This window comes from Loxodonta africana, chromosome 24 (genome assembly GCF_030014295.1).
Source record: "Loxodonta africana isolate mLoxAfr1 chromosome 24, mLoxAfr1.hap2, whole genome shotgun sequence".
Classification (NCBI taxonomy): Eukaryota; Metazoa; Chordata; class Mammalia; order Proboscidea; family Elephantidae; genus Loxodonta; species Loxodonta africana.
The window spans coordinates 37,784,382-37,810,767 of record NC_087365.1 but is presented as its reverse complement, the minus strand read 5'-3'; the positions used below and the strand labels follow the sequence as shown (position 1 = coordinate 37,810,767).

General features: G+C 38.9%; 1 protein-coding gene across 5 annotated transcripts in view; it reads right to left on the bottom strand.

Annotated features, from left to right (window-relative positions):
- Nucleotides 1–26,386, bottom strand: part of RALGAPB (Ral GTPase activating protein non-catalytic subunit beta) — a 94,683-nt gene that overhangs the window by 12,913 nt on the left and 55,384 nt on the right. For all 5 annotated transcript variants that reach the window (XR_010319280.1, XM_064276077.1, XM_010591675.3 and 2 more), the window contains 9 exons: nt 24,308–24,490; nt 22,252–22,403; nt 19,037–19,224; nt 15,946–16,052; nt 13,858–14,010; nt 11,225–11,434; nt 7,831–7,989; nt 3,054–3,219; nt 645–767 (listed from right to left, as the gene is read on the bottom strand). Coding sequence is in view for 4 of the 5 variants with exons in the window: in XM_064276077.1 (XP_064132147.1) it covers nt 645–767; nt 3,054–3,219; nt 7,831–7,989; nt 11,225–11,434; nt 13,858–14,010; nt 15,946–16,052; nt 19,037–19,224; nt 22,252–22,403; nt 24,308–24,490 (1,441 nt within the window). In the remaining variant the exon portion in view is untranslated. The remainder of the gene's footprint in view (nt 1–644; nt 768–3,053; nt 3,220–7,830; nt 7,990–11,224; nt 11,435–13,857; nt 14,011–15,945; nt 16,053–19,036; nt 19,225–22,251; nt 22,404–24,307; nt 24,491–26,386) is intronic.

Here is a 26,386-nt window from a genome sequence, read left to right as displayed (position 1 = left end):
TCATTTAAACAAAGCACTGCCTCTAGAGCAAGGGCTGGCAAATTCTTCTGTAGTGTCAGGTAATAAATATTTTAGGCTTTGCTGGTCATATAGGCCACGGTCGTGTAGTCTTCTTTACATATATATATATATATATGATCCTTTAAAACTGTAAAAACCATTCTTAGTGGGCTTAGTAAGTAGTTACCACTCCTAATCCTTTGGAACAATCTTGACCGCTATCTTTTCTAGGCTTGCTAAAGTTTGTCCTGCTCAGTGTTAAAAGATCAGCCACATCTAGGATTCTACAGAGTTCCATATAAAGGCTCTCACGTGGAAATAAGGAAGTAGGTGTGAGTGGACTCACTCATAACTAAATAACGAAATGAACTAATTGGAAAATAAGGCTTCTACATATTAATTAGGTTAAAGAAATGCCTGCTTCTTTACTTAAAGATAGTTATTATTAAGTTAGTCTGCTTGTCTTTAACTACTCCCCATAAGAAAATTAAGAGGAAATAACATCTTGTATCTTTGCATAATCTAGTTATTATGCTTTAGAAGCTGAAGAATGCCTTCGAAATCTCTTCCAATGCAGTAATACTGCACATACCAGTGAATGCAAAATTAGGTCCTAAGATAACATCATAGAAAAGTTTTCTTACTTAAGGACTCCACAGGAGAAGGAACCACAAAAGCTATTTCCGTAAGCGCATCGGCATAATACAGCACCTTCTTCTGTCCGTTGAAAATGCTAGCCCCGACATCTGCAGAGGAAATGGCTTCATCTAGGAACAAGAAACACTACATGACTGCTTCTAAAAGTGGGAAAATCCAGTATCATGCCAAACATTCCACTTCGTACCATTTTAATTGGTTAATAAAGTAATAACAATAAAGAGTTGAAAGTATGTTTCCAACTAGAACTAATCAGTGTATGTGAAGAACACAGTATAAATGTTTACTTAATGTCTTTACACTGACTTTAAATCACGAAGTCTTAATTTCAGTCTTTGAAACTACTCTAAATCAAACCACACTCCTGATTAGCAGGGCCTTTAGCTCATCTACATGTGGGAGGTTAAAGGAGAAGTCTTTTTGGAACAGGTAATAATAACAAGGAAGAAGACCATCAAAGTCCCTCTGACGGGAGTTTGGGTGGGTGTCTGTATGTGTAGTCTTGCTTTCGAAGTATTTCTGTGGCTAGTCTCTCTCTATTGCTTCTCAGCGCTGCTTCTACTTCCACCTTTCCCAATGATCACTGATACAAAAATGAACAGGCAGTTTCAGTAACAGTATCTCTTCTACACCAGCACTGGCAAGACTAAATAAACAAAATAAACAGTCCTGAAAGTTAATACAGTTCTCAGTTAAAATGAGCAAAATGTTATACTAATAATACATAAAACATCAACAACCTGACAAAAGACTAGGCAGAGAATATGAACAAATAGTTTCCAGGAAAGAAAGAAAAATATTAAGAAATGCTCGAAAACTCAATCATAATTAAAAATAGAAAATTTCTCACCTAACAGATTGGAAAATATAGCTAATGTTGGTGAGGATGTAGCAAACAGAAAAGTTTAGACCAAGCATTAGCAAACTTTTTCTGTAAAGGGACAAGATCCTAAATATTTTAGGCTTTGTAGGCCTTTGTATTGTCTCTGTTGGAACAACTCAGCTCTGTCAATGTAGCATGAAAACAGCCAGACAATATGTAAACAAGAGTGTGGCTGAGTTCCAATAAGACTTTCTTTACAAAAACAGGTATGGGCTGTAGTTTGCTGACTGTGGGAGGGTACTTTGCATCTACTGTAACAGACATTGTGGTTATTGCCCAATACTCACTCCACCTCTCTCCCACTCTATAGCAGCCATGAAGTCGATGGGACTGACCCTTCATACCAGCTCTAACTTCTCTATATCTATCAGGGTCATTTCCTCTCTCTTGCCTCAAGAGCAGGTTTGTTGGTTCAAGGTTTTGAGGGTAGAGGTACTCTAAAATCTGGCTAATCTCTCCCCTTTAGGATAGTGTGGAATGTGAATGTAAAGCCTTTTTGTACTACCAGAGAAGCCAGACTGAGCACAGTTAGAGGAAAACTGCAGAGAAAGAACAGGAGCACTGATCAAATGACATCTGAAACTTATACTAACTTCTGGAGTTTTCAGTTAAAAGAAGCAATAAGTAACCAAAATCTAAATGGGTCAGGTTTCCGGTCATTTGTAACCGTAAGCATCCAATTGATATACTTATCAAAATGAAAAATGTGCATATCTTTTGATATGGGAACTTAAATCCTTATGATATGAGAACATATGAGAATTAGCCTACAAATGTATTTGAGCATATGTGCAAGGGTACATGGAAATAAAAATTACAGTATGTCCCCAAATACTGTGATTCTACCTTGGTTGAAACTAAAAGGGAACTATAGGTCACAAGTCACAATGGTATTTAATAGGAAACCTTGAAAGACACTTGAACTCTGATAATTCAAAGCACTGGGCATAGGTGTTACCCTCCTCAGAGAGATAGTATTAACTTAGGAGGATTTGTAGAGAAGGGCAAGAATTTCTCAATAAATGGTGGGCTGTTTACTACAAAGGTTTTATATAATATCTCAAGTCTGTAACCTTTAACTGTGAATCATCGATGGCCACGATGTCTATAAAACATACCTGTTATAGAAAATTGTATTTGTCAGACAAACTATGCTTGTTAAGAAACTATTATTTGTTACAGATAACCTATATTTATTAGAATATTTTTTATAGGAAACGGAATTTGTTCATTTTTTACTATAAAAAAAGAACTTACCAACCTTGTGATAACTAAGCTATTAATTTTGTATTAATTAACTCCATCATTTTCTATATATTTCATACACAGAAAATGTCTGGAAGAACATACAAGCTATTTTTAAGTGACCCTCCCCCCACCCCATGATGACTGGGATTAGGAGAGGGAGACTTTTCATTTATATACCTCTATTTGGTTTTGTTTTTTAGTACGACTACAAGCTCATAGTAAAGAGGAAAAATCAAGAGTAATAAATCAAGAAAATGAGTTTTACCTTGTTCGGATCCTTCACCATCATCGCAACTGTTAATAGACCAACTCGTGGAAACATGCCCAGTCCAACCAGGGTGTCTGCCCACATCTACTGACCAGCCAAGGGAAAGTAAAAATTCTAGGAAATGTGGCTGAACAGTTCTGGAAGACTCCACATTCTTTAAAATCTGAAATACATATCAAGCATCAGCTATAATAAAGGAAAGAAAAAGAGGACATCCAAACAAATCTTCAATGGTTAGCTTTGAAGCTTTTAACAAATTAAGTCCAAGATGAGAATAAATACGAGAATAAAGCACTGTAGTTAAGAATTCGAACTTTGGAGTTAGACAAATCTGGGTTCTAATCCTGGGTGAGCCTTGTACAAGTTTCTTAATTTCCCTAAGTCTCAGTTTTTGTATCTGTAAAATGGGGACAACACTGGTTGTGAAGATTAAATGAGATAACACAAGTAAAGCCCTTAGCTCCTTCCCTAGCCAAACAATTGGTGAACCACACACAACAAAACAAAACAACCCAAACCAGCTGCTGTGGATTTCAACTCACTGCAACCCCGTTTTTATCAGAGCAGAACTGTGCTTCTCAGGGTTTTCAGTGGCTGATGTTTAGAAGCAGATCACCACCAGACCGTCCTTCTGAGGTGTTTCTAGATGGACTCAAACGCAAGTGTGTTAATTCTTTGAACCAACACAACCCAAAACCAGACCCATTGCCATCAAGTCCATTCAGACTCATAGTGACCCTACAGGACAGAGAACTGCCCCACAGGGTTTTCAAGGAGTGGCTGGTGGATTCGAGCTGCCAACCTTTTGGTTAGCAGCTGAGCTCTTAACCACTGCGCCATAAGGGCTCCCCAGACAAAACACTAAGTAGCAAATAAAAGACACACATGTCCCTGGTCTTCACAGAGTTTACTAACTGGCTGATGAGTGAGAATCACTGCACACGTATGTGATTAATTGCAAATCTTGACAAACACTATAAAAGTACAAATCTATTAAAAAGTCAATAAAGATTAAGTATAATTAATAAATGAATCTTAAAATATCCTTCCCTTAGTCCAAAGAAGAGAATAACAAATATGTGTCCGCAATTCCAACAAAACTGAAACGACCAGAAGGTTCTCTCCTCTTCACTAAGTGTAATACCTGGGCATTCTACTGGCTTCAGAAGGTACAGGTCCTCATTCTAAAACTACAGTTCTCAACTGGGGTTGATTTTACCATCTAGGGGACATTGGCAATATTTGGAAACATTTTTGGTTGTCACAACTGGTGGGGTACTGCTGGCATCTAGGGATAGAGGCCATTGTTGCTGCTGAAATCCTACAATACATAGTACAGTTCCCCAACAAATATCTAGCCCAAAACGTCAACAGTGCTGCTGTTGAAAAACCCTGTTCTAAAGGAAGGCAAAAGAAAAATTCTTCTCCAAATTAAAAAAAAAAAACAGGGAGGAGGGTAGTCTCTTAAAAACAGAATTCCCAATGCCCATTCTAGTCCTTCTGTATCAGAATCAGCAGGGGTAAGATCCTGGAACATTATTTTTAAAAGCTCCTCCACTGTTTGGGAACCACCAATGGAGTTTATTCAGTGCTTATCTATTTTGTCAAGACCTGCTAGGCCTGTCAGACCCATGGCGGCCTGAAGTCGAACATGGTAGGTTATACCCATCACTCCTCCATCCACTGGGCGTCACTGCCATGTTGTTCTCTTACATACAGAAGGAGTCTCTTTAGACGTATGCCTCTCTAGTTCATCTGTGTCCCTTCATATTCTTATAAGTGCCAGCAAACTGATTTGACAGCCAGTTCTAGTTTTTCCAATTATAACTTTTAGTTAGAAGTTAAACTTTAATTTGAAATTTTAATCAAGGAGTAATAAATAGGTCAAAATTCAACTCACATGCCACTTTCTAGCAGCAAGAAATTAATCTAAATCTACGCTGTGGCAAAGAATGGAAATTCCAGAACACTTAATTGTGCTCAGCTGACAGAACAAAGGGATACGACATAGTTTAAAATCAGAAAAGGTGTGCATCAGGGTTGCAGCCTTTCACCATACTTATTTAATCTGTCTGCTGAGCAAATAATCCAAGAAGCTGGACTATATAAAGAAGAACATGGCATCCAGACTGGAGGAAGATTCAGTAACAACCTAAGCTATGCAGATGACACAACCTTGCTTGATGAAAAGTGAGGAGGACTTGAAGCACTTACTGATGAAGATCAAAGGCTACAGCCTTCAGTATGCATTACACCTCAGCATAAAGAAAACAAAAATCCTCACAACTGGACCAATAAGCAACATTATAATAAATAAATGGAGAAAATACTGAAGTTGTCAAGGAATTCATTTTATTTGGATCCACAATCAATGCCCATGGAAGCAGCAGTCAAGAAATAAAAATGACGGATTTTGCTGCAAAGAACCTCTTTAAAGAGTTAAAAAGCAAAGACATCACTTGAGGACTAAGGTACACCTGACCCAAGCCATGGTATTTTCAATTGCCTCATATACATGTAAAAGCTGGACAATGAATAAGGAAGACAGAAGAAGAACTGATGCCTTTAAGTTGTGGTGTTAGTGAAGAATATCGAATATGCCATAGGCTGCCAAAAGAACATACACATCTGTCTTGGAAGAAGTACAGCTAGAATGCTCCTCAGAAGCAAGGATGGCAAAACTTCATCTCACGTACTCTGGACATCTTATCAAGAAGGTCTAGTCCCTAAAGAAGGACATCACGCTTAGTAAGGCAGAAGGTAAACGAAAAAGAGGAAGACCTTCAACAAGGTGGATTGACACTGTGGCTGCAACGACAGGCTCAAAAATAATGACTGTGAGGATGGCATAGGACCGGGCAGTGTTTCATTCTTTTGTACATATAGTTGCTATGATTTGGAACCAACTCAATAGCACCAATCACTCTCAGCCCTTAGAGTCCTAAAGAAACTGAGTTTTCTTTTTAGGAGTTGCCTCAAAGGTTTGTGTCCTCTGTTTTTACAGGTGGGAGAAAAATGGCTCCATTCTTCTCATTTAACCAGGCACTAGACTTGCCTCAAAACAGATCTCAACCCCTTCAATTAACCCAATTTTACTGAAGTTCTTCCAAAAAACTTAGGAGTCCACTAGTCTCATCCTTGGCTACCAAGAGCCCACATTCCCTCAAGCTCCAAGCACAGTGGACTCCATAATGATTGTCTCTCAACTTCACGAAGTTGCAATTTTCTCTTACCCCTGAGGCCTTTGCACATGTTATTATTTTGTTAGTAACAATTTGCTTCTGCCTTTTAACCTGTCTTCAATGCATGCTTCAAATACCAACTTAAGTATCTTTTCCTCCAGGACACCTTGCTAAAACCAGGTTTAAGTTTTCCTGTTATGGCTCCTATAACGTGCTTTAAGCCCCTTTTATCATAATATACTATGGTTGCTTATTTCAACACCTGTCTTCCCCTCTAGACAGTAGTTCTGGGAGCCAGAAACCTTTTAGATCTTGTTTACCAGTGTAACCCTGGCACCTAACAGAAAGTAGACAATATTTATGGAATTAGGAATACGAAATGAGATGAACTTCCTCATAAATCAATCTCTTTTTCCAGTACCTCATCAATGATTTACAAATAGTACATTTGGTATAAATATTTTGATTTTGGTAAACTTAAGGAGTACTCAGCTTGATTAGCTAATGGTCTTACAACAATTATAGTAAAATTTCAAGATCATACGGGATGCCAGGTCTGGTGCCCTACATATCTGAATACTACATTTTACAAATCTTCCTTTGGCTCTTTCATAGTCATACTTGGTAACTGCCTCACTAGTCCACATTTCAATAGAAACTTCAATTTTCCTGCTATTTGCTCTGTTTTCTACTTTCGTCTATCTCGTATTTTTCTTCATCCTCCTCCTGGTCTGTTACACATGTCCAATTGTGCTTTACTTGGTCTTCTGTTTTTACTCTTTAGCTCAGCTGTTATTTTCTCCATTATACGCTGTGCGTGCCTCAACTGAAACTATTTGCTTGTGAGATTACCTGGAGGGTGAGCGCCTCAAGAGTAAAGGCTTGTTATTCACTTTTGTACTCTGGCACACACTGAGGCACAGGGAAGCTGTTCAGTAAATATTTGATGCTGTTGTTAGACTCCTCCTGGGCAATCGTGCCTAGCTTTAGCTTTTTATGGCTAACCTATATTTGAGTTTGTTTTGTTTTATGAACCTGAATTCCTTAAGGGGAGGAAAGACATGCTACAACTCCTCCCTAAAACATGTTCCTTAAAGGTCAAAAGAATCACTACTCTAAGTATCAGTTTATTAATTCCGTTTCTGGCCTGATTCAAAACAAGTCGCTATGCTTTAAAAATAAAATATGCACCTCCTGCAGTGGCCACATCTGCCTTGGAAGAAGGACAACCAGAATACTTCTTAGAAGCAAGGATGGCGAGATTACGTCTCACGTACTTCGGACATGTTATCAGGAGGGAGCAGTCCCTGGAGAAGGACATCATGCTTGATAAAGTAGACGATCAGAAAAGAGAGGAAGACCCTCAACGAGATGCAGTGACACAGTGGCTGCAACAATGGGCTCGAGCGTAACACTGATTGTGAGGATGGTGCAGGACCAGGCAGTGTTTTATTCTGTTGTTCACAGGATCACTATGAATCAGAACCGACTTGATGGCATCTAACAACAACAGTGGCCAAGCACAGGCTGCGTAAAAAATTTTATATAGCATAAAAAAAAAAAATCACCAAAAAATTTTTCAGAATGCTTACCTCTTGGTTTGTCTTCTGGCCTGGCTTCATATAGAAAATGAACACTGTGTCAAAGGGACGACATGGCAAGAGATCCAGATACCCGATGTCATCAAAAAATCCAGGTATCGTGGAATCAAGTGCAATAAGGTGAGGAGGTAGACGACTATTTGCAGGTTCCTACCATCAAAGAGGAAAGGAGTAATTATCTCTTTTCATCACTCTAATTATAAAAGCAATATTGCTTACAGTTTAATAAGAATTAAGCAAAAAAAAAAAATTGTAGGGATAAGCATAAACACATCCTAAAGAAACCATTTAACATTTTTGTACATTTCCTTCCAGTTCTCTTATTTGCCTTTTTTTTTTGTTGTTGTTAAAAACAGTGAGACATATCGTGTGTACATTTTGGATCCTGTTTTCTATATTATATTATGCTTTCTTGAACTTTTCTGCGCTGTGTGGGGTTTGTTTTGCTTTTGTGTTGTGGCTTACCAAAAAACGTATTTTTTGTTTTGCTTTCCCCCAATCCCTCATCTTCTTTGAGATCTTGATCTTGCCAAACAAGGTTCTGCTATCCATGGTATTTTTTCAGGGAAGCATCCCCCAGAGATGGCAAGGATTACTCTTTTTTTTTTTTACACTGGCAAGGATTATGGGCCTGGTTTTCTAATCTATTACATAACATTTGTAGCTGGAGCTGGGGCAACACCCTATAATCAGATATTAATATTTCTGCAGTTCACCAGAAGAGAATTCACACTAAGTGAAATAAGTAAAGACTACGAACAGCCTCTTGTCAATGCGGGTCAGATTTTAGCACTAAATGAATTTGCCACAAAGTTACCAAAAAAAAAAAAGAACTAGTTTACAGTGTTTTTACTTTGAAATCATGCATGAGAAATTATGGGACTGCAGCATGCTGGGATATACCTTATAGGGGCCAAGCTTCCTCATTCTCCTTTTTGTTTTTAAAGTTTCTTCTTCTAGGTCTTTCACAGAGTTTAACATAACTTTTGTCAATATCACAGCTGTAAAATTTTTTTTTTTGGCATGCTATTTAACTGGATATTGCCAAGTATAGTCTATTAATGTTTTTGTGTAAAGATCTTAATTCTCTCATTTATTTTAAATATTTTATCGACTCTCATGGTTTTTTAACAAGAAGTCATATTACTTGCAAACTGTCTCCTTTCCAATAGTTCTTACCTCTTAATTTTCTTTTAATATTTCATTGATTTTTCTGTTTTTGATACTGTACTACAGTTAAGGTGTTACCACTGGAGGAAGGTGGGTGAAATGTGCATAAAACCTCCCTGCATATACTTTGGGCAACTTCCTATTAATCTATAATTATTTCAAAACAAAAAGTCAAATTTCATTGACTAAAAATTTCTGTGTTAAATAGTGGTCAGTGTAGATATCCTGTGATTCTGATTTTAACCAGGAATGCCTCGTTTCCCTACAAGCTCTCATTTAGAGCCAAACCAAACCAAACCTAGTGCCACTGAGTCGATTCCGACTCATAGCGACCCTATAGGACAGAGTAGAACTGCCCCATAGAGTTTTCAAGGAGCGCCTAGCAGATTCGAACTGAGGCCCTTTGGTTGGCAACCGTAGCACTTAACCACTATGCCACCAGGGTTTCCATCATTTAGAGCAGTAGTCTTTAATGTAAAGGCCATACAGGACATACACATCTGGTCCTGGCTAAGTGTTCGTTTTAATTTTAAAATCAGACTAGTATTGTTTTATTGAATACTGATTTATTGTTTAATGACTTAACCATCTACTAAAAAGATCAAATTATTTTCTTAATAGCTTTACTAACACTTCCCTAATAATGAACTGTTCGTGAATTCCTGGGATAAACTTTACTTGGCTATGGAAGATAATTTAACATGCTAATGAATTCAGTTTTACCAGCTTTCTCTTTAATACTTTTATAGATATATTCATAAGATTAATTTATAGTTTTTTATGTATGCAGTTGTCAGGTTTAAGTTTACTACAGATAGGCTAAGATTCATAAAGGAAACCACCAGGTAACCTTCTGACTTTTTCCTATGTTCTGAAGCAGATGAGAAAGCTCTTATTTTCATGAAAGCTTAAAAAATTCAACTAAAATAGAAAACATGAATGGAAAATTACAATCTCAGAGACAGGGCTACTAGGGCTCTCCTTGTCTCCTTACAGTCCACAGGATGTAATACTTCTAGCATATTTTCATTTGCTGCTTCTACTCTGCTCCAGTTTCTTCACTAGGAATAGCATTAATCGTTTGTAGGTTGGATCTTTGTTCCTTGCCTTCCATATTTACATTATATTTCTCCTTATTTTACTCTTTGCTCTTTTCTTCTGTATTTTAAGAGAGTTCTTATATTCATACTCTCCATCACTAACTCAATTTTCTACGATGTAAAGTATGTTTCACAACCCATACTCTATTTTCCTGCTACATGCAAAAATCTAAAATCAGACAGCAATGCTCTCCTCACCCTCAAATGGCCTACGATCAGGTAGCTGCTAGGGAGTTAGGGCAGGTAACAACTCACACAATAAGTAACCTGCACCTGGCAATCTCCAGTGCGCTTTTCAAAACAAACAGGCCTCAGTACAAACCCAAAATTGACCTTCAGGCAAGTTATTTCACATTTTTGAGCCTCTGTTTCCGTATCTGTAAAACAAGGATAGTATCACTTTCCTTGTAAATTGTTTTAAGGATAATGGAATTAAGAATAATTGTAATATTTATTTTAAAGGCTAGTTGACTTTGTGTTAAAAAAGCATCTTAGATGTATTAACTCATTTAATCCTCACATGACTAATGAGATGGATACTTTTATCATCCCCATTTTATAGATGAGGAACTACAACTCAGAAAAGTCAAGTAACTTGCCCAAGACCACAGAGATGTCAAGTAGTGACACTAGGATATAGACCATCTTGACTTTAGACACTGTACAACATTTAAGAAGTGCCTGGCTCACAAATATTACCGTATTAACTTCACCCCTTTTTAAAAGTGGTATGGAAAGGCGGAGTCAATTGTAACCCACACTTTCAGTAATAAAATCTACTAGGGGAAGATTTTTAATGTCTTTTTTCTTAATATGTGTAGGTTTCATTTATATGTGTGATATGGGTCCTCTATTACCAAGGAAAACTCAGAGCTGGGTGTATTACTAAATCCCCCTCAGAGAGAACTCTGAATGCTCCAATGGGATGAAAGCGTCTTAAAGCTACAGTTGCCACCTAGAGCAGCACAGAATCTTACTCACTTGCACGCAGCATAAGATTCTAACAAGTTTTTTTTTTTTTTTAATTCCTTCTAGTCTCATAAAAATGCTTTAGTTATCATCGGCTGAATGTTAATTTATGAATATACGTATTCATAAAAGTTTACGAAAATTACCTTCAATGCTTCTAATGACAAAAATCCAAAGTGTGAAAGGAAGAGGCGTGCTGTCTGGAATTCCTGGGCAGGAGGTGGGGGCTTACAATCTGTAATTGGATCAGGAAAGCTTTTCTTGCGAAATTCCTCCTCACTTTGTTGTTCAAGGCGCATTTCATAAGCAATCTGCTGAGCCATGCCATTCCTTAATTTTTCATGTCTCTCTTCTAGCTGAAATAAACCAAATACTTCAATTTCTGAAGTGATTATAAAAGTAATAGGGTCAATATTAATTTTAAAATGAAAGTAATGCTACACACAACAAAATAAATTAAGATAATTCTCAGTGACCAATACTAAGTTTTAGCTCATGATAGAGTATACAATTAAGTAAACATGTTTCGAGGTTAAAACCAAAACCAAATCGCTCCACCTCCTCACTAAAGATGAAACTTTCAATGCTTCCCCCTTCAAACGGGCAAGAAAGATGGCAGAGTTGTTGCTGTCGCCACTCCCCAATTTCCAGATCACTGTCTTCATCCTTCTCACAGTTTTGAATTCCCCACCCATGTGATTACTAGACTACGCTCTTGGGTACTTCTCCCTGCTCCCTCCCTTTTCCTCCAATCAATTCTAATTTAAAATCCTATCTTCTTTGTTGAACAATGATTCTTCCTAAAACCTGGCTTATATTTCTACAGCTTCCTCAACCTTCACAACTTTGGCCATCACGAATATATTTTGTCCCACATATCTGCTCTACTTTTAAAAGCTACAATTCTGAAGTCCGTTCCTAGAGCTCTCCCCCACCTTCACTACCCCTGAGCCCATTGCTTTACCATCACTGACACCTTGAGGCACTCCAGGTCTCTCCCCTGATTTTCCCAGTCCATTACCATCTTCCTGGCTTGTCTCCATCCCAACCAAGCCTAACCCCCCAAATCTAACACCTTAGTATCTTCTTCTTAGCACATCAAATGGCTGTGCTATCCTTTATCCTTCCATAATTTCACCCCTGTCAATCTCCACACCATTCAAATTCTTTACTTATGCTTCCAGATCTCAAGAACATGACTCTGAATAAAGTCAGCAGAGTTTAGGAGCTTCACCACAGATTATGCTATTGGACCCTCAGCTGGCCCTCCGTGCTGCCTGGCAATTTTAAGAACTACCTTTAACCAACTGCCTATTACACTGGCAAGATTATTTGCATAAACTCCGGTAATTTCTCTCCTTTCCAACTCTAAATGTCTCTGAACCTTCACCTACTCCCTCCTTCCCTCCAGTCTCGCCACAAATACAGGGTTTCACAAACACCTGAACTCTTGATTCTACCGCCTCCAGGGCCTTACCCTATCAGTTATAATTTCCCTAGCTCATCTTAGAGTGTTAAGAGACCCCTCTCCACTGGTTCCTTCCTTTCAACTATAAGCATGTTCATACTCTTCCCATCACTGAATTTAAGAAAAACAAGATAGCCTTGTCTTTCCTTAGCTAGGCTATTTCCCTTATGCTACCATCCACTCTGTACCCTTCCCTTCACTGCTCTGTGGGTATACTGCCTCCCTCCTACCATTCACTCCCCATCCACTCGCACCCTTCCCTTTACTGCTCACAGTTGCTTATACCCACTGCCTCCCTTCCTACCAGTCAGTCCCCAGCCCTTTATATTATGCCTTCCTTCTGCTTTAACATTCCTTTGAACCTTCTCTCAAAGGTTACTTATAACCTCATACTAAAATCCAGGGGCTTTTCTTCATCTTCATCCTTCCCAATCTCTTCAGCATTTGACAGTATAAGCCACCTCTGTCTTGCCCTTACATGCTTGTCCCCACTTCTTAAAATTCTCCCTTGCCTTAAGAGACCAAATACAATAAAACATAGCCTTTCAGGGAAAGTTAATCTAAAGCCCTGTTCTCTTCTTAACATCCATATTTCTGTGAATGGCACCAATATATTCTTTGTACTCAAGCTCAAAATCTAAAGTTCTTCAGGTCTTTTCCTTCCTTCATCAACCCAAGGTTGATTGGACTTACCTGCTTCATATATCTCACATATTTAAGCCCCCACTGTTGGTAAAGTAATCCTTCCTTTCTCCTGCATGGATTGTCATACAAGTCCCTGAACTGGTCTCTCTTCTCCAAATCTCCTTCACAAGAGAGTCTGATTGTGCCACCCTACTACTGAAACCTACCATGGACCAGACCAGGCAGCACAGTGACACCTCTAAGTGACATGCTTATCCAGTTACTTTCAATCTCTACATGTTTTATAACATGGTAACCTTCTGAATGAGAGACCCAGGTCATCTTATGAATCACCTTCAGTAACACTGAAGACACTGTTTTGACCACGGAAGTCGTTTAACACTTTTTGCAGTCAAGTCAATTCCAACTCATAGCGGCCCTGCAGGACAGAGCAGAAATGTCCCAAAGGATTTCCTAGACTGTAATCTTTTTTTGGGGAATCTTTATGGGAGCAGACTGACACATCTTTTTCCCATGGAACTGCTGGTAAGTTCGAACCATTAACCTTTCAGTTAGCAGCCAAGCACTTAGCCACTGTACACTGTACCACCAGGGCTCCTTATGGAAGTCGTTTAAGAAAGTTTATATTCATTCCCTTAACAATGTCTAAAAAATAATTTATCTTACTTCGTCAGTGACGATTTCATGCAAATCTGGGATGCTCAGATCTGCTTTCACAAAAGGAATCTTGTCTACCTCTTCAGGAAATGGTCGATGTTTCACAGTATATTTAAATCCAACATCATTTTTAGGAACTGGACGAGGTTCAGGCACAAAAAGCTATTAAAAAAAACAAATAATGTGACATTCATTATATATGGTCCGATACCCACCTGTAATAGTATGTATTCCCTGCTCTCTTGGATGTCTATTTCCCTAGGATGTTCTATGTGATAGGAACTCAGTAAGAATCTGCACATCTCTCTTCTACAATGACGGTAAGTAGCCTGTGAACCTGGAAGCCAGGCTGGGCTGGAATCACACTCTAAAGTGGACCAAGTTTGTCTCTAGTTCTTGTCTCCAGTATTTCTTAGCAGCCTTCTCCACACTCAGCTTTCTCCAACTTCCCAGGGGTCCAAAGTCTGTGATACTTGTGTGACATTGTTTTAAAACTTTTCAAAGATCTTTCATTGGATATGCTGATACATTAAACCAAGGTATATAGAATATCAAACACGCTAAAAAAAAAGTGCCTTTCAAACTTACCCTTACTAGAAGTGCTATACTTTGATTGTTTTTTTAGTCTACTCTATTGTATTTTATTTTTACAAAAATGTTCACCAACTTATTTTGGATTTCATGACTGATAACTGGGCTGTGGACCCAGGCCTTAATCTCCCGTACTTGGCAGTAAGTCAATGGAGAAGGTATTTTGGACCTTAGGGCTCTCAAGTCAGTCCATATAATATAGTACAAGTTTAGGTCCCTTGGGGATCTCCAGAAAGTGAGTTCAAATAGAACTTTAGCACGGCATAACTGAAAGAACACAGGCACTGGATCTAGGCCCTCAGGGCTTCAAATTCCTGCTTTAAATTAGCTGTATGATCTCAGTTTCACATCTGAAAAAGTAGAAATCACCTACCACAGGGTTGTGAGGATTAAATAAAAATGTACACAGCACATATTAAACTATCAACAAATTTCAGTTCCTTTCCAGACCCCCTTCCTTCTAGTCTGTAATGTTAACTTAGCAGCTTACAGAGGCGCTGACAGAGTGTCATCTGCACCTGCTATGAGGGAAAAGGGGGCACACTTCTCACAGGGTTAAAAACACATCGGCTCTAACAGATGTCTAGGATGCTGTATGATTTTAGACCCATGCTCCAATTTTGTGAGTTTTACCTTCTTAAGTGCTGTTAAAATTTTATTAAGTCACGTCTTAAAAATATTTTTAGTAACGTAAGTAAAAGCTTACAACTGGGGCCCTGAACAGTGGCCCCAATTTTTTCTCTCTTCCCTCTGTCACTAAGTGGGGATGATGTACATTCAGAGTTCTCTGCATGGAAGTAAAAAGAGCAGTATACAAAAATGACTCCAGTTCTATTCAAGTGTTATTGTACAGAGACGCAAAGAAATGCCCCAAAGTATTAACAGGTTATCTACCTAGAAGAGTGAGAGTACAGGTGACTTAAAAATTTTTTTATTATCCACATTTTCCAACTTTTCTTCTACAAGCAAGTATTATTCATATAATTACAACATAAAAGTTATAAAAATAAACAAACTGTTGTACCTAAAAAGAAGATTTCATTGTATTTTACCAAGTTATACAGGGATAAATCATATGAAACAATCTGAAACTAAATCTGTTGCCAGAGGCATCAAGGTCTGCCTAAATTTTTCCATATATGGTGTGTACTTGACTTTTATTATAGTTAACACTGCAGGAAAAAAATTGGGGCCACTGTTTAGGGTAGTAGTTCTTAATCATAAGTGCACATAAGAGTCAACTAGAAAACTGTGAACATGTACCTGCCTGGAAGATGTCTTTCAAGAGTAATTCAGAAAGTCTGGAATTCTAGGCTCCTAATTCTGACGTGAACCCACTGCCTAAGAACCTAGCTAGGTATCAAAAATATTTAGTTTATCTGTGTGACTTTTGTTGGAATGTTATTTAACCTTTAAGCAACAGCACACACACACGCATGCACGCACACATGCGCACACACACACACACACACTCCTAGTTACTTCCCTGTAACTTCTGATGGATACCTTCTGATTGGCTTTTGCTCCTCTGGGTAAAAGGCAGAGCTGTTGTGCCCAAGCAAGTCTTCCAGACATTCCCCGGACCAGTACAGTGACAGAAGGAAAAAAATCATCTAGAATAAAATGTTTGTATAAAAGTTTTTATTTCAGACAATGACCATTTAAAATAAATCTGCTATCAACTGCAGAGCTTCCAATAATCAAAACCCTAGCATAGTGTTTCCCAAATTCCAGTCCTTTGTGTACCATCTTTGTGATTTCTGCCATACTTATATGCCTTAAGAACCATTATTTTATTGTAAATCAATTAGTCCTTTTTTTCTTTTCCTTTTTTTTTTACTTAAATTTATTTTAAAAGGAAATTGTATATCATCACTTGAAAAGGAAAATCATGAGGTTGGTATGCTAGTTAATATTTTAAAAATACGTACTAAAAATACATAAAACAATGTTTACTGTTGTTATCAACAAATATCATCTCACATATACCTCTAGCAGTACACTTAATACGTTGTTGGGAAACACCATTTTAGCAAATACTCTTAACTTTCCAATGCTAGGAACAGCCAAAGTGCAGGAAGACATGGTAGTGTCTGCAGTGCTATGTTACTTTCACCCCGGTGTGCCAATGCCTATCACAGGAGGTACTGTTCATTCCCAGCAGAAGTAGAGGGTGGTGGTGGGAGTGCGAGTGGGAGCAGAGAACTCAGGATGGACTTCCTGAGTGACTCTGACCCTTCTTCTCATTTCCTTCTTTGGTCTCTAGTGTGGGAGTCAAACTTGTTCAAACTTCTCTCTCATTTTTTCTGTTATAACTATTATAATACCCTTGTAATAATATAAAATTCTAATTGTTTATATTTTTGGTAACCTTTGTATATAATAAAATCACTTGAGGTGAGGATAGGGAGTCCTAAAAACCTCAAACAGAGTTACACACTTACTCCTCAGGCTAGGAAGCCAGGAGAGGTTTTACAGCCTACGTAGCAGGTGGCTTGGAGTAGGAGGCTACAGGAATCATGAATAAGAGGCAAACACCAGGAAAGAAGACCTAGGCCTGGGATAGAAAAATAAAAGGTACCTGCGGAAAAGATTTGGGGCCAATACTTCTGGAGGTGGGTAGTGGTTATCTGGTTCATACTAAAGTTGCTGTATCTTACCAAAGCTTGATGGAAACCTGCGATTGCACTCATATACCCCCAAACTACAGGGAAATGTCTCACTTTCATTTTATGGTTTATGCGATCCTACTCAAAAGAATTTGCATGGGATTCTAAGACCCTGTTAACCTTGCAAAAGTAAAAACGGAAGTCTTTAATCACTAAGCAAATCCTATCACTGCGTGGCAGTCATAACAGAAAGGCACAGTATGGAGTTCAGCATATCTGGCTTCTAGTACCAATCATACCATATGCTTTTCAAGTAACCCTAGACGAGTCACATACCCTGAGCACACTTACAGTTTCTTCACCTGTAAATGAGGGTATCCTACAACAGGCTATCCCTGGGTCTTTTTAAGCCTACAGGTTTGGTAATCTCCACTCTCCTTATCCCCCTAGTAATAAGAATCTCTCTGAGAATCTCCGATAGAGCAGAAGAACCATGGGATGCAGATCTCAAATTCTTATAAAAAGACCAGGCTTAATGGTCTGACTGAGACTAGAGGGACCCTGGAGGTCATGGTCCCTGGACCCTTTTTTAGCCCAAGACTGGAACCATTCCCAAAGCCAGCTCTTCAGACAGGGATTGGACTGGACTGTAAGACAGATAATGATACTGGTGTGAGCTTCCTGGCTCAAGTAGACACATGAGACTATGGGGGCAGCTCCTGTCTGGAGGTGAGATGAGAAGGAAGAGGGGGACAGGAGCTGGTCGAATGGACACGGGGAATACAAGGAAGACAGGAGGAAGGTGCTGTCTCCTTAGGGGACGAACAGCTAGGAGTATATGGCAAGGTGCGTATAATTTTTTGTATGAGAGACTGACTTGATCAGTAAACTTTCACTTAAAGCACAATTAAAAAAAACAAGTCTTGCTGAGGACATGGGGGCCCTGGTGGGTCAGTGGTTAAGAGCTTGGCTGCTAACCAAAAGGTCGGCAGTTTGAATCCACCAGCTGCTCCCTGAAAACCCTAGGAGGGTGTTCTACTCTGTCCTGTAGGGTTGCTATGAGTCGGAATTGACTCAACGGCCGTGGGTTTGGTTTATTTTTTGGTTTCTCAGGACATGCATCCTTTCCATACTGGCTGATGTCAATTACCATTGGGAAAAAACATACTAAGAGTAGTTGGATCACACTGGTAATCATACACCTTGGGACAGTTTATAATGAGAGTGCGAGGGAGGAGAAAGGAGAACAGTGCATGTTCTCTCAATGGAGAATCCCTGAAGGGTTTCAGCAGGGCACGGACACGGTCAGATCTGTATTTGAAGATAAATACCATGGCGGCAGCAGCAGCAGCAGCAGCAGCAGCAGCAGCAAGTAGAATGGAATTTTGGAACTGGCAAAGTTCGGGGGAATCAGACCAGGCAGGAAGTAACTACAACAATCTAAGTAAGAAATAATAAGGCCCTACATTTGGGTGTACTGGCAGGAACGCAGAGGAAAAGAAAAGATTCAAAAGTCACTGGAGAGGCAGAAAACTGGGAAACCAATTACACAGGGAAGTAACAGGAAGGAGCTGGCAAAAAGGATTCCTCAGATTTCCAGTCTGTCTGGGTGGTACCAATAACTGAAACAGAACAATGAGGGGTAAGGGACAGAGCAGGGCAAAGGCAGGATCCAAAGTTCAAGAGGGAAGGAAGAGTGACAATGATTTTTTTTTACACAGAAAGTATCCCATTAAAATAAGACTTTTTATAAAACTACGGAGACCTTTTCTGATATTTCAGATACACATAAAGGGCCTTTAAAAGGTTCTATCTAATACGCATATTCTATTTTCTGATCCTCTATTTTTCACTTGCTATCGTACCACAGAAATCAAATGCAAAATTACTTAGAACTTGCGTCTTTTTCCTGCTTCTGGGAACAGCTTGATAGTACAGGTGAACATGCTGATTTAGCAGTAGAGAAGGCTCAAAGTGCTAAAACTTACTCTGTTCATTCCCAAGAGGTTGCTCCAGCATTGCCAGGATGACACTGTTATCCAAGACAAAGTATCGGAAACTATGCTTGTTTATGGTTGGCAATCTGGAGTATTTAATCAACGTGGTCTCATTCACCAGACTACAAGGAGAGGCAGGACCACTGGGTGAAGGAAATGCGCCAAGCAACTGCATGATACTATGGAGAATGGAAAAGATAACAGTTAATTCCTAAAGCAAAATCTTCCAAGTTTACCTCATGCATGAATGTGTCCTTCTGCTCTTCTGAATTTTAATTGAGCACAGCCATGCTTCTTCTTTACAGGTCAGATTTACTCCTGTAGTAGATGCCAGGGTGTGCTTTCTAGAGTCCCCCTCCAAGACTGAAAGACTCATTCCCTCAAATGCAGGAAAATGGTGACCACAGCTCTCAGTTGAGTCCCTCTCCTGGACTTGTCTTCAGTGAGAATAACTTCACCCAATGCCACAACCCTTCCTGGAAACGGCCCATATCCAATGACTGGTTGATGCCTGAGTATAAAGTCCCAGTTCCCTCAGCCAACTCAAGAGAATTCTGAAGAACCATGCCAGCTCCAGAGCTCCCTGTAGGAATGGCTGAGGCCTTTGGTGCAACTGCATCACAGTTCAATTCCTCCCCCTACCCAATTCCGTTTCCTTCATTTCCCCATGGGAGTTGTTCCTGAGAGCACTTTTCAGAAAACTTGCAAGCAGATTTTCTTTCTTAGTCTGGTTCCCAGAGACCCTGACTAATCACACTTCCAAATTATAAAGCTAGAGATATACCCAAAAATCTCCTTGTATGCGCCAGGATTCAGGACTATGCAAGTCAAAAAATATCAGAGCATTCTAGACATACAAAAGGACCCAGAGATCAGCCGAACCCCTCATTTTTCAGGTGAAGAAACTTAGGCTCAGAAGACGTAAGTAATCGTTAAGAAACCAGAAACCAGGACTGCTACCTTCTCACCCGTGGCTGTGGGTAATTATTTTTGTTTTATAGATCAGGAACTTGAGGCACTAATATTTACATCTCACAGAACTACTGTAATTATAATGAAGATAAATATGAAAAAAAAAATGCCTTGTGAAATGGAATTCAACTGATCAAGCCTTAACATTCAGAAATGTTTATATCCACACAGATTTTTGTATACCTTCACTGGATAATAACAGTAACTAACATAGCACTTGCTATGCCAGGCACTGTTCTAAGCACTTTACACACATTATTTTGTTTAGTTATCATAACAACCCTATAAGATAGGTACTATTTTTATTCTCATTTTATACTGAGGAAACTGAGGCACAGAGAGTATGCTAGAGTTAAAACAAAGATTTTATTATCTTGTGATCCTATATATACATCTCATTTGGAAAACAAATATTCCCCAAACACCACTTTTATCATCTCAATCCTCAGCTCAAAAATCTAGTGGCCTCTCCCCTTCCCCTTTCATTTTAATGCTTAAACGCAAACATCTCTGATTATGGAGGACAGCATTGCTCAACAAATATTTTACTTCCATTTTCTCTGTTTCTAGAAGGAGGGCTGTGTAAGAATTTCAAGGACCAGGAAAACTAAGCATCTGTGGAAAAAAGGAGAAATGCAAGCAGACTAATAACAAGAAAACGTGGCTCTGGTTTCTAAAATTGGACAGAGGTGGATGTAATAAAGCATAAGGACCAAGTGATCTTGTCCACGTTCCATGTAAGACTCTACAACATTGCCAGATGGGTCACTGGCAAGGGAATATGTCACAAAGATCAATTCACACCAACCTACCCACATTTTCTTTTTCTTGACAGTAGCTAGTCTGGAAAGGCAGAAAAATGTCTCAAATCAAGATATATAAGCATTTCCCAGTGTCTCATGATAAACTTGTGGACAACATTTAAAAATCCCTGTGAATGTGAAGGGAAATCTCTGGTGACGTGCTCTGTGAATCTACCCTTGGGATCTCCTGTTCAGTATTTTTATCAGTGTCTTTGATTAGAACTCAGAAGGTAGGCACATTAAATCTGCAACTGACCAAAACTTTAGCTGCATAGATAATATGTCAGAGTTGGGATCCAAAACAATATTAGCTAAAAATAATGAAGCTTAAGTCTTATATGATGAAATTTAAGGTTTAAATGTAAAGTTCTGTGCATAAACTAAGATCACCAAAACAAGTACAAGATGAGAAAGACATGAAAGGTAAACATATGAAAAAGACTCCAGAATTTTAGCTGACTTAGGCCAAATCACCACGTTCTCAAAAACCCAATGCAGTCTCCGAGAACATTTTAATCAAAGTATAATATTCTACAGAGTTTAAAGGTCATCAGACAACATCTAGAATACTGTACTGAGTAAAACACCTTTAAGAGGTACACGGTAAAGTCTACCATAATCAAGAGGAAAATGACCAGGATGATAAACAGTACGTGAATCCATGTCATATGAAAATCAGCTGAAGGAACTGGCAGAAATGAATCAGAGAGGACATGAGCACTGTCTTCTGACACCTCTACCATCTGGGAAAAAGGATTTCATTACCAAAAGTCTGAATTAGAACCAATGGGTAGAAGTATAAGTGGGAGAGGTTTCACCTTAACGTAAACATCAGGTTTCTAACAATTAAAATGAAATGAGCTACCTTGCAGGTTAAAGTGTCCCCAAATTGGACACTAAATAACTTTGTGTATGTCTTAGCTACCAAGTGCTGCTGTAACAGAAATGCCCCAAGTGGGTGACTGAATAAATGTATGATGTATAATGTAACTGGTGTAGCATAGAACGTAGACCACTGAACTGGGAAGCAGGAGACCTAGTACAGTGTGATCACAGACATATCCCCTCTCTGGACTCAGCCATCGAAATGATGGGATGGAGTGAGGCTCTCCAAGATTCTTTCCAGATCTACTATGACTTGATTCAATGTCATCTAGCATAGAGAAAAAGGACTCAAACTCTCAGACCCAAGTTTCTGGTTTCTTATTGGTCCACCACTATATCCCTCTTCCTCCCCTCTCCACCACCACTCCCAAGAAAAAAGAAAAAACAGGTAGGAGTATTTCCTTTGCATTTTATATCTGGGAAAAAAGTATCCTAAAGGGGTTGAGCCACTTAATACCAAACAATCAGAAAGGAGATGAAACGATATGGATCACAGTTAACCCCATCTAATTCCTGGGCACAGTCCCTGTGTGGACACTGTCATACCATGTTAGGGTGGCTTCAGCAGCATCCTTTACCCTCATAGATGCAGGGTTTGGCTCCTTATCTCCTTTGTACTTGACCTCTTGCTCACTATTCTTGGACTTACTTCCTGAGATACCCAGTTCCACAATCTCCAGTACTTCCTTAAGGCAGTCCTAAAAGCAGGAGAGGCAGAACAATTTTTGTAATGCATCTGTTTATGAGACCACAATATATCAAAATCCTAACGGTGGTTGTGTTTTTGCAGTTTCTTTCTAGTTTTCTTTGATATATATTATTTTCACAATAATATAATAAACTTTATACACATACACACACAAATTTCTCTTTAAAGAACTGAATTTGAGTGTTCAGAGAGAAAATAACTACTGACAAATCCAATTTTATCAGTAACAAATCTTTTAAAATTGCCTGGACAAATTCAATTTTATCAGTAACACATCTTTTAAAATTACGTGGACTCAGTTATAAAAACTACTTAGACATCAGGACTGAACGACTGGACATGAACGCTAATGACCGTAGTATCAGGGGACATCTAGGTCAACTGGCAAAACACTGCTCATAAAGATATGTTCAACATCCTAGCCTGGTTACTGTCTAGGGCCTTAAAAGCTTGTGAGGAGGCATCTAAGAAGCAACAATTGGCCTCTTCTTGCCTGAAGCAAAGAGAACAAAGAAAACTGAAGACTCAAGGAAGCAATTAGTCAAAAGGACTAATGGCCCACACGAACCAGCCTCCTTTAGCCTGAGACCATAAGAACTAGATGGTGACCAGCTATCACTACCAATCACTCTGACCAGGATCACAATAGAAGGCCCCAGTTAGAATGGGTAAAAAATGTAGAAAAAAAATTCAAATTGAAAAAAAAAAAAAAAGACCAGCCATACTGGTTTGAAAAGGACTGCAGGAACCCCCGAGACGACTACCCTAAGACAACCTTCTAACTTGAAACTACAGGCACTCCTAGAGGTGACCTTTCAGTCAAATAATAATTGAAGATACAAAACAAAAAATATCTGTGAAGAATGTGCTCCTTGGAACAACTGACTAAAAACTAGAACAAAATAGCAACATCTGCTCCAAACCAAAGATGAGAAGACATGGAGGGACAGGGAAATCGGAGGATGGAAATGGGGAAGTGAGGGAGGAAACGGGGCGAGTGCTGACACATTATAGGGATTGCAACCGATGTCACAGAACAATTTGCGTAAGAAAATTAATTTGCTATGTAAACTTTCACCTAAACCACAATAAAATGTTTAAAAAAAAAATTACCCAGACTGTAAATCATCAAAGCCCAGGTTACAGAGATGTCACAGCAATTCAGTTAAAACTGGGATGGTTCAGACATGCTGGATTATCCAAAGGGAAGCTCATCAATTATTGACATTTTTAAGCCATTTCTGGCATCATAGCTTTAGAAACCATGATGAAAATGACTAACATTTAATCAACACTACTATTTTGAAAACTACATAAAGCTCTCTATTAATATCCAATGGGCCTGGTATCTCTTTTATTTACACTGCAAATTCCTTATAACCACCTACCTTCCTTACAGGTATAGGCATTATATGGAACAATAGCAGGGAGAGCAGATTAGATATCCGTGCCTACTTGAAAGTGGAAACGTGTATGTGAAATGGTATGAAATGAAGCTTTTAGATACAAGGAACCTTTATGGACAAGCTGTCCTCTACCTCTGCAGCCTGGATATTGACTGCCCTTCTTGGTTTGGTGATGGGTGACCAAAGTACCTACTAGCTATCTCAAGGCTGCCATCCTTTCAAGAAAGAACACTCTAGATCACATAAATTAGTCAAAGTCCCATCTTTCAAAATAACTTCTCTGTGTGTTACCCTGCAATGAAATGTAAGCATTCTGACAGTTTTTTCAAGTTGTGCTAAAAAGGACAAGTGGCCTACTGAAATCTAACAAGTATATCCATCAGTTTAAAATGTGCACTACTGTATTTAAATTTAGATATTCTCTTTTAAAAAAGTTTCCTCATACATTTGTGTTTTCACTTAATGTTTTCAGATCTAGTAAACTCACCTTTTCATCAAGCATATCGGGGTGCTCTGTCAGCCAGACACAGAGACACTGAAAAGCTGCCACTATCATGGAGTGCAGGTCCCGGGAGTGAAGAGGAGCTGGCCGACTACACTGGTACACAATATAGGTGCACACGGAACTGATGGCTCGCTTCCGGTCTCCTGAGTCGACCATCACCTTCACCTGGGCAAATTCATTTGGGGAACAAAGCAGTTAGCCAGCAACAACTGTGCCAATTTCAAAGCATCTGCCCTGAGGCCTGGCCTATTTGAGAATGTGATACACCATTCTTAAAGCCTTACTTTTTTATATTGCTTATATATACAGAATACTTCAGGTGTACTACTATGTAACATTCTACAAAAATAGTGGCACTTTTCAAACCCTAAACAGTGTATCATTTTAGCAGTTCTTCCTGCCCTGAAACCTAAATGTCTTGGACGCACCTGCTCATCACTGCCAGAGGGTGAAAGAACACCTGGCAAATTGAACACATGTGCATATTTTTACTCCCCGTAACCCAATCCCACAGTGATGTCCTATGGGCTACAAAGTTCTGTGCAGCTGCTCAGAGGTACAATAAATTGCACATATTTAAAGTACACAATTTGAGAAGTTTTGACATATATATACATCTTTGAAGCCACTACCACATGCAAGACAGTGAATATAACCATCATTCCCAAAAATCTCCTTGCACGCTTTTATAATCTCTCCCTCTCCCTCCTGTTCATCTCCCTCCCCAAACAACCACTGATCTTCCTTCCGTCACTGTAGATTAGCTTGCGTTTACCAGAGTTTTACATAAATGAGATCATATAGTATGTACTCTTTTCTGGTCTGGCTTCTTTCACTCAGCATAATTGTTCTCAGATTCATTCCACATTCGTGTGTACCAACTATTCCTTCAGTAAAAAAAAACTTCCCCGTATATACACACCACAGTTTGCTCATCCATTCACCTGGTCATGGACATTTGGATTGCTTCTAGCTTCTGGATATTACAAATAAAACAGCTATGAACATTCCTGTATGAGCTCTTGGACGGACAGCAGGTGTGTGTGTAACTTTTAAAGGAACTGCCAAGCTGTAGTGTCATTTTTACATTCCCACCAAGAGTGCACGAGAGATCAATTCTTCCTCCAACATTTGGCATGGTGTTTTTAATTTTAGCCCTTCTAATAGGTATGTAGTGGTTATCACACTGTGGTTTTAACTGTATTTCCCTAGTGAATAATGACATGGAGCCTGGTGGTACAATGGTTAAGGGCTTGGCTGCTAGCTGAGAGGCTGGCAGTTGGAAACCACCCAGTGGCTCCCCAGGAGAAAGACCTACCAACCTGTTCCTGTAAAGATTACAACGTAGAAAACCCTATGGGGAAGTTCCACTCGGTCACATGGGGTCACTACGAGTCAAAACTGACTCGACAGCACCTAACAACGATAATGACGCTGAGCATCTTTTCGTATGCTTATTTGTCATCCATAAATCTTCTTTGGTAAAGTGTGTCTGTTCAAGTTTTTTGCCCATTTTTAATTGGGCTGCTTATTTTCTTATTATTTAGTTTTGGAAGTTCTTTATATAATCTAGATACAAGTCCTTCATCAGATATATGCTTTGCAAACATTTTTTCCTAGTCTGTGACTTGTCACCTCATTCTCTAACAGTGATTTTTGAACAGAAGTTTTTAATTTTGGTGAAATCTAATTTATCAGTTTGTTCTTCTATGGTGTAGAATCTAAGAAATTCTTGCCTAACCTAAAGTCACAAAGATTTTCTCCTATAGTTTTAGGTTTTACATTTAGGTCTAAATCTATTTTGAGTTAATTTTTGTATATAGTCCAAGATATGGATCAAAGTTCTTTTTTTTTTTTTTTTATAAGATAGCCAATTGTCCCAGCACCATCTGCTAAAAAGATTATCCTTTCTCCTTTCTCTGAATTGTCTTTGTACCTTTGTCAAAAATCAGATGCCTATATATGTGTGATCCTATTTCTTGACTCTCTACCCTATTCCATTGAACTACTGGTCCATCTTTATACCAATATCATACTGTCTTGATTACTGTGGCTTTATTT